Genomic DNA, 9553 nt, shown 5'->3' with positions numbered 1-9553 from the left:
TCAAGGTAAGTAAAATAACCCAGTTCTATTCTCTCCATTAGAAACTCATTGTCCCAACACCAAACAATGTAACCTCTGTTAAAATTCAATGCTGTTCAAGTGATATAGCAGGGTTTTTAGGTGCACCACATTTTCATCAATAATCCCAAATAAATTAAGTACCAACATTTTCCTTCCTGCACTTGGTTCCACAGCTATAGCAAGACAGCAGCCATATGGACCACATATAATTTCTCAGTGAAACTCCACAGGAAATATTATGATCATAAAAGTTTTGTGAAAGCTCTTGGGTGTGACCAAAGCATAATTTTTTGAAGCAAGTTAATATCCTAAAGAAGGATAAGGTTGTGCATGCCCAAAAATGCATTGTATTTAGGCTTGTAAAGGAATACAAGTTCAGAGATCTACCTCACCAAAAGCATTTAGTGAGCATTTCAAAGAGTTGGACTTGATGATCCTCATAGTTCCCTTCAAACTTGAGATATTTTGTGATCCTGTGTTCCATAGAAAAGAAACAACTTGCATAATGTATGGTCTCACTCATTATAAGAAAGTTGAAACATTTCCATTTCAAGCTATAAGGAAAGATATAGATAAAATTCACTGTGTTACTCCCTTAATGAAGGGGATGGGGGGAAGGGATTAGTTCATGCATTCTTGGGAGGTACACTGAAAGAGCCATTGGAATATACCACATACACTACTCAAATACTTGCACAAAGACATTTTATTATTAATGCAATGAAGATATAGATGATTTTTTTTTTTAAATCTGAGGTGCTTATATAAACAGACCCATACTGGCTGAGTGACCATCAGTCTGCAGGGCATGACAGTGGCTGGACACCCTTCAGCTCCAAAGCTTTGCTAAAGTTAATCTCTTGAGGTTTTGCAGTACCCTTGGTGAGCTTTAGAAATCGAATACATCCTTTAAAACGGATATTAGTCGTCAGCCCAAACTGGGTCACACCATCTGAAGGAAGGAAAAAAATTAAAAGGAATTATGTTAGTTTGAGTTGATACTTAATTTTGTTCTTTGAGAGTCCTGCACGAGAACAGATGTCCCTAGCAATATATGAATGTTTTGTTTGCTATATATATATTCATTATAAAAAAATTACAGACATTATGAGCAAATGTAATGAATGCTTATGTTAGATAGCAATCCAGACTTCTTTTCTTTTTCTGTCCTGCTGTGAAAGTGGCAGAATCTGAACACATAAACTGCCATTGTAACCCATGTATGCAGCTTGCTACCTACAAATGGTAGGTAGCAAGCTGCAACAATACACCACATGATGCCCTGCAGATATTCAGCTTCTCAAGCTGTTTATCCACAGAATAATACAGGGGAAAAAATATGCCAAAATGGATGCAATTCTCAGTCCTAACATCACAAAGAAGCCAGTTCCTCAGGATGGATTTCAGATGTCATTTACAGAATGGTTTTGATAGTTTTCAAGTATTCTTTTTTTTTTTCCCCTTGCTGACAGTAAATCCAGGAGTTGGAGTATATCTTTTCTACTAATGAAGGAGGGGATGGAAGTGAGGGTGGTTTGATTGGGAAGCTGGAAATATTTCTCTCAACTGCTTGAAATTTGTGGCTCGTTTCTCAGTGTTCTTCCAAGTGAGTTGCAGAAGTAACTTTACACTTGCAGAGACTGTCTGGCCACAGCATTATTTTGTTTCACAGAGGATAAGATGGCTGAATCCATCTGTCTCTCCTTGCACAGAGAAAAGTGATACCAGCAGACGAATGCTAGCTTTTATAGGTACCCCGGGATCTCTATTCTCGTCCATACTATGGTGGTGAAAATTTTCACTACACAGAAAATTCTCCCTGAGTTAATTCTTTCTTAGTTACAACTGTTTTTCTCTATTTAAGCAGCTTCAAGGGGACTGGAAAATACAAATACTAGTTTTACAAAATCCCATGGTACTGTGCTTCAAATTTGTGATGCGGCTGTCTAGGTATTGGGAATAAAATAAAATCCTGGATGAGCTAGACTAGGCAGCAAAAGAAAAGTGAAGTGTTTAGACATGCAGTAGGTTTATTAAATAATTTCATAACTTGCCATGTGGCTGAACTCATGAATATCCGTTCAACATGAGGTAAGTGTAGGTTTGTTTTGTACAGATAACTGTCTTACTATGATTTGTATATCTCCTCTTAACATGCAGTCTAGAGCGAGATAGTAACTCCATCTGCAGTGTTTCTTCAGTGCTGGCTCCTATGCTAGAACCTTGTTTTGTTATAAAAAGGCTGCCACAAAGCTGTTCTCCTTCTGGCACAAGGTTGTTGGTCTTTATTGATAGTCATTGTGACTAAAGTTCAACTCTCATATGTCAGTGCAAAGGACAATTTTTTTAAATGCTCCAAAGCTTGAGAGAGAAGGCTTTTTAGATGCACATTAGAATGGGTGAAAAAACAACTTCCAGAAAATAATTTAAGAATTAACTAACTCAGAGGTGTCTTGCCATTGACCTCAGTATGCACTAGAGCTGACACATACTGCAAGCATACTTTGCTTTTTTGTTTTGGTTTGCAAGCTAGAGGGAATATTTATTACAAATGCAACAAAATTGGTACTTTGCAAACATATTAACTGTAATTTCAGAAAGTAAACTGCTGTTAGAGAATTTATTGACTGTCTATGAAGAGATGAATACTAGCATTCATTATCAGCTTAGTGGAAGATGAAGCCAGCTACAGACTCAGCCCAATTCTCGATACTGATCAATTACCTCTGCATAAAACAAGTTCTCTTGAGGGCTTCCAGAATACTGATTAGCAAACGTAGATTATGGATTTTTTTTCTTTAAAACCCAGCAGACCACAAGCAAAGGCATTAATTAGAAAGAGATGGTCTTCTTACCTCTCTGTGCATGGTGTTGCTTTTATTCCTCAGTTCCTCAGGTCTTACAGGCTGATTTACACATAAACTGCCCTGCCCCCTCAAGGGCATATATACATTCTTTGGTTAAAATTTACTGTTTCTAAGTTAAATTTAAATATGCCACATACTGCAACATAACTATTATGCTATTGCTGAACAGAAAGTTTTAAGAGGGAGGCTGTGTGTGTGAGCAGCAGAAGGCAGAAAAATCTGCCTGATCCCCTGTGACAGTGCCTACATTTGAAATGGGGCAGAGGTATCTGTGAGAGTCTCTTGTTGCAGAACGTCTTGTTCTGAAATGCAGCTGAATGCAGAAATGAGCATCCACGCCAACTGATACAACCTCAACCTGTCTTATCAATCATCTTCAGTATACTAGTCCTACTTTAAGCTACCACCAAGGCAGCATTATTGGAGCCTAAGTAAAGAATAATTTGTGTGTTGCATGCTCACCAGGATAGCCTCCAATAAAGAGAGGGTCGTTTGTGTCTGCCGAGGTCGAGGCCCTGTTTGGGCTGTCAGTCTCCACCTGTCTGCCATCCACAGTCAGCTCCAAGCGGTGTTTGACCTTGTTTGCAAGAACCTTGTGCCACTGCCCATCACACAAACTGCCTGGTGCATCAGGCTCATAGACAGCAGAGAATCGGCCTGCACCATTGTCAACGTGAAACATCACCTGAAAAGCATGGCATGGGCATCAGCAAGTTTTCAAAACATTTCAGTTGTTTTTGTTAATTTGTTTGCTTTTTTTGAAGTCAACATGGTTTGACTGTACGCACAAAAGACTATGTGGATTGCTGTCCCTCTGGGATCTGGGTTCTAACACTGAGTTAACACAAGTGTAAGTATGCAAAATTGCTGTCTAAGCTGTCATTTCCCCTTTTTTTTGGTGTTAGTTTTAGGGTGTTTTACATCCCTCTAAAATCTTTATAGTGACAGACTGGTTTTCCAGACTGTGAATCAAAAGATATCCAAGAGAAAGTAGTATTAATAATGACAAAGCCTTTCCTCAAAACTTCTTATATGGTTACTAATTTAAGACCTGATTGCAGTTTTAGGAGGCTCAGGTATTATAGAATCTTTTAAACTATCTTTTATAAGTGTAAGATCCTCTAGATGTATGGATAGGTACAAATGTGGCTCTCCTTCTACAGCCCTGATATTGTTTGAGACATCTTGAGATTGGGATTGTGACCTTGCATTTAAACTACCCATGTTGTCTAAAACCAGTTTATGAAGAAACAAAATGGCTTTGCTACTCACTTTTCCACCTACTAATTCGATGCCAAGCCCATCCATTTTCTGGCTGCTGACTCCTAGGAGAACACCGTTCATTCGTGTTGTACGGAATTCAAATTCCACAAGCAGATCTGTTCCCACTCTGTATGCACCAACTTGGAGAATAAAGGGGAAGCACAATAAAATGAATATAAGCAACTAATACATTATTTCTAATAATTGTCACACAAATTGTGCTGAGTGTAAGGCAAAGTAACTAACTTGGCATTGTTAATGCACTCCCTTTCATGTGAAACTGCGTAAATAACTTTTATGGCAATTGTGGTTCGTGCAAGACCTTGCTAGGAAGTCACATCGTTTTTCCTCAGGTGGGATAACTAAAAATGATCAGCAAGAGTTTCAAGTACTGGTCTCACTTTGCCTCCAGCCAACAGGAGTTAGATAACACTGTGAGTTTTTGAAAGCAGAATCTCCTCTTTCTCTGTTTTTTGACTACCACCAGAATTGTTGTTCATTACCTGCTTTGGCAAAGCCTGTTCCATCGAAGTACGTTCCCTTCTGTGCAGTGACAAAGCATTTTCCAACATTGAAGCTAGAAGTTGGATTATTCAGGTCAACAGGTGATTCTGTCATTTTAAAATTCCTGATGCAGCCATCAATGCTATGGAGGACCTGCAGTCAATATTTCAAACAAAATGTAAAATGATGAGAAGAAAGCTTAAAGCATGCAATCAATGAGTGCATTTTCTCTGCTTCTCTGCTGGATTTATGGAGCTGAATAAAACTTGAATTTTACATGGCTAATCCTTAATATCTGATTGTAATTGGAATCTATTCTTAATCATACCGAAGATGAATTACATTACTTTTCAGGGATGTGATCTGAGTCACATCTATTTGGCTTACTGGAAAGGACATAAAATAATACACCACATAATGAAACATAGCAAATTACATCAGCAATGCAGGAATTTAATGGCCTGTACTTTGCCTTTTTAATTGACTAGGTTATAGGTTTTGTAAGTAGATGAAGATAGTGGCTCTAGTTCTCTGGGCTGCTGGTAATTTTACTAGGTGGGTTTTCTTTTTTCCCTTCCTTTAATCACTTTACTATAGGCCTAATGTTGCATGGTAAGTCAGAGGTAACGCAGGTAACATCACTACTAAAATGAACAAAGCCCCTCTGGGAAGGTTGTTGACTGCTCATAGTCTGATGACTGCAGTGATGAGGGCCACTCAGTTGGCCAGAGAGGCAGGTGAAGGCAGGGAATGTGCTCATGTCCATGGAGGCTCCTGTGCAGGGTAGCAAATTGCAGCTCCAGCTTGGCTCCTGTGCTGGGCACACTGAGACCCCCAGTCGGGGGTCTGGACACACTCAGAACAGTGGTTTGAGTGCCCACGAATCTGCCTGGGGCAGGAATTGTTCTGGGTGTGAGCAGGGCATCCCACTGGGACCTCTGAAAGCCACTGGCATCTCCTCCAGGGCTCACCCTCCTTTTTTCTCTCCAAGGTCAGCATAAGCCGCATTTTGGTTCTCAGATTCAGAGAGAGGCTTTGATCTTTAACTTAAAGAGTTAGGAAAATCTATCCTTGATACCAGTGAGACAGAGGAAAACGATACATCGTGTACTTGGAGGAAGAAAAGAATATATGCTCATAAGCCATGCAGTAGGAGGAAAATAAACACCAGTGTATAAAATTCAGCCTATAAATACATACAGATACAAAAAGGACAAAGAGACACTCCTGTAGAGAGAACTCTTGACTCTGCTCACTATCCCCTCTAACAATATTCTGACCCATAATTGGAAAGAATTTCCAAAAATTTATTTTCTTGTAAATCAAATCTGTATGTACTATGAAATTATATAGCTTATTATACACCTGTACAAAATTTTCATGAGAACGTGAGCAATACTAGTGAGTAAATTCTGTTCTGAGCTGAACAATTCTTTCTGTCAGATTTTTCATAAGTAGTCCTTTTTGTAATTTCTAAGAAAGTCATCTCCAGATGACAGATAACAATTCTTGTTATCAAAAAAGAGAAGCGCCAGAAAACAAAACAAACCTTCACTGCAAGAATAATTAATGGAAATGCAAGATTTGTAGATGCTTCTATAACATTCTCTAACTTTACCATTTTCTCTTCCCTATGGAAAAGCAAATCTGATTATACTTTAGCATGGGAACAGTAATAGGACCTCTTTTGCTGAAAGCAGAGTTTTGAGTCCTCAAATATGACATCTGCTGAAGCTCAACTAGGGGGTATTGGTCTCCTACACTGAAAAGGAAGCCAACCCACCATGGTTACATAATAGATTACTGTCTAAAAGCACTAATGTGTGTACAGGAGAAAGCCCTGACTAAGGTAACACATCCTTTCAACTTGGTTTGCTTCAGAGCCTCTACAAGAAGCTACCACCCAAGAGTCTTATACATTGCAGTGTATTTTACTGAGCATGACTGGAAGGCAAACATAGTTTTTTTACACGACATTTGAAGTCACAGTTTCATTTAAATCTCAAAGCACATAAGACTGTCAGGACCTGACGTGACTATTTTTGCCAGATTGAGCCATTTATCTGCCTGGATTCCCTCCATTACCTTTAACAAATAGCAATAGGTAAGGACACAGTGTGATCTTTCTCCTTAGATTAGTATATGTAAATTGCAGATATATTTCAAAGAGCATAAATTGATACTACTAGGAATTATATGTTGTGGGTAAAGTATTGCTTTTGGTTTTCAGTGCCTCAGATCTGGTTTGGTAAATCCTAATGATTTAGATTTTCCTCAATTTGGGCTTTCTGCACAATCAATTATTTACTAAGAAACACGATCTTACAGGTCAGTTTTCTTTATGGAATACAACTCTCAGATGTAAAGTGGTTACTCGTCCTTTTCATTCCCTATGCATGAGTTAATACATGGACTTAAGCAGAATCTAGGAATTCCTTTTCTGTATTTATTTTGCCCACTCAAAGAAGGGAACTCTTTCCTGTCCATAATGGTACTGGACATTGGAAAATTGTATTTTCCATTCCATAAACATCTTGGTATAATGGTATTTACTCATGTGCAGCTTCTTTGGGAGTCTGTTTTGTTTCCTTACCAGATTTGTGCTTTGTCTGCTCTTCATGGATTCTCTGTACCTACCCAGGATGAACTCAGACATAGTTCCTACTGACATTCCCTTTTTTGTGTATCTGAATTGTGCTGCGCTAGATGCCAAATTCGTTGTTTACAATTATTAAATTCATTGAGGTTCTGGCTTCTGCTTTGAAAGAACCATCTTCACAGAGAGGAAAAGAAAGCATGGAAGAGGTTTTTCTCCCATTCTGATAATGGTGTATCTTGGGAGGTTGGAAGGGCATTAGTGAGATGACTGGCATGGACCTGGTGCAGATAGATGCAGTAGATGCATCAGGTCTGGGTGACAGAATACAGTGTTCCTAGTTAACTCAACAAAATTTAGGACAAAATGATATTTATTTCTCTGAGCTCTCTGTCATCCTCCATGTTAGCATGGAAGCTGGGCATTTGAACCAAAAGAGTGATAAATTTATATATGCACATTTAATTTGGAAACAGAAAGAGGACAGCAGAATTTGCACGGACTTCCTTCAAAACACACTCTCTCCTCTTTTAGTAATAGTGATACAAAACTGATTATTAGAGTAAGGAGCAGTATACTGGGTACTTTGTCCAGGGTAATTTTGGATTCTGCTGCTCCTTGCAGGAGATCCTTTCACTGTTTATTAGCATTTGCTGCTAGATTAATTACAGCCAAGAGAAAAAGGAAGTGGTACTCAGGAACCTATACTCTAGCTGTGCAGTGATCCAAGTGGATACAAGTGTATGGAACTTTCTGCTTTTCCAAAACTGTAAAAAACTCTGCTATTTCAATTTTTTTTTTTGCATTAATTGGATTCTGAGTCAGATCCTTCCACTGACAGAATGCTGTTTACCTCCACTAAGGTCCATTTTATCCATATCCTTGAGAAGTCTGAGAGAAAAGCAAGACAGAACAAAACCGGGAAGAGATTTGCACCAATCAGGACATAATTTAAACATGCGAAATAACTTAAACAAATTTGCTTACCGGACCAATCCTCCTGGTTGTGTAGTTAATGGGCAATCCTCCCACATACAGCATTCCTACAACATCCAGTATATCAGCCTTCTTGGGGCTCACAGTCCCATTAGAAACACCATCTACTATGAGATTTCCTTCTTGCTTCACTCGACTTACTTTTATCTAGAAAGACACAAAAAGCAATACAATTACAGGAAGTTTTCTGACAATCAAGCACTTTCAGATTGTAACTAGAGTCGCAGTCCAAAATATATAACAATACAAAAGAAAGTAGTAGGAGTGGTTACAGAAGTACCACAGCAGCAGCTATGGGTAATATTTATAGAACAAAGCTTCTGAGCAAGGTTTTGTGCCAACATCTGACTGTGTTTTACTTACATCTGGGTCAAGAGGCATCACGAAAATTATTTACTAGAATTACTGAAAAGACTTGAGATGCTTTAAAATGCTGCATTGTTATGTTATAATAGGCATGGCACAGTATTTTTTTTCCTGGAATCAGACAGCAATTTTAAGTACTGAGAATAGATAAGTACTTCAGAATAAATGCTGAATGTTATGGCACTGGTTGCAAATCTTTATAGCAGCACATGTTGGCAGAAAATATGGAGTTTTTGATTTCACTAGGTTGGACATGCCTCAGATCATAGTTCCTGTATGTAAGTACAATCCCAACTATGTTCTGCTGGTATTATGGCTTCTGTTCAGACAATGAACTGTGAATTGCATGGAGAGAGTGCAGTTGCTGAAGAGCTGAGAAAATTCTAGGCCAATGTCTTTCTAAAAGTTTATATTGAAATTTCTACAACTCAGTATAATAATGGTTCTGCATAAAAATGAATAAATGCAAAATACATCATGCATGTCAGCATATTCCTAAACAGTGTAGTAGTTGGCTCACCAGAATAGCAAAGAGAGACAAACGGCATTTTTTAGCTTTTCTTTAACATGGCTGCTTCTGCTCCAGGGTGGCAGCGTATCTGTCATGCAATGGGAATGACAACACTGACAAGGATGGCCTGAAGGTGAGGGCCTGAACTTGGTGTTTACAGACAACTGTAAATTTGAGATGGATAACTACACCTTGGGCAAAAGGAAGATTAGGCGGGTGAGACAGGAACTGGGAACAGACATTCTTACAGAAAACCTAAACAGAGAGCAGGATAGGAGCAGGACTAAGTAGCTTCTGTAGGACGTGGAAATCTTTTTAACCTAAATCATTCCAAACAGAGAAAAGGTTGTCACCAAAGGATTATTTTAAGGAGAAGGCCCTGCTTTATCAGAAACAAAGACTGTGGCCTTTTCCTAAAAGCATTGCCTT

General features: G+C 38.7%; 1 protein-coding gene across 4 annotated transcripts in view; it reads right to left on the bottom strand.

Moving 5' to 3' along the window:
• Positions 1 to 709: 709 nt before the first annotated feature.
• LAMA2 (laminin subunit alpha 2) overlaps positions 710 to 9553 on the bottom strand; it is a 340056-nt gene continuing 331212 nt past the window's right edge. For all 4 annotated transcript variants that reach the window (XM_064413130.1, XM_064413127.1, XM_064413128.1 and 1 more), the window contains 5 exons: positions 8239 to 8394; positions 4655 to 4808; positions 4161 to 4291; positions 3351 to 3573; positions 710 to 973 (listed from right to left, as the gene is read on the bottom strand). In XM_064413130.1, the coding sequence (XP_064269200.1) occupies positions 816 to 973; positions 3351 to 3573; positions 4161 to 4291; positions 4655 to 4808; positions 8239 to 8394 (822 nt within the window). In that variant the 3' untranslated portion in view covers positions 710 to 815. The remainder of the gene's footprint in view (positions 974 to 3350; positions 3574 to 4160; positions 4292 to 4654; positions 4809 to 8238; positions 8395 to 9553) is intronic.

This window comes from Passer domesticus, chromosome 3 (assembly GCF_036417665.1).
Source record: "Passer domesticus isolate bPasDom1 chromosome 3, bPasDom1.hap1, whole genome shotgun sequence".
Lineage (NCBI taxonomy): Eukaryota > Metazoa > Chordata > Aves > Passeriformes > Passeridae > Passer > Passer domesticus.
Note: the sequence above shows the minus strand (reverse complement) of the source record. Positions and strands in the feature narration are given on the sequence as shown.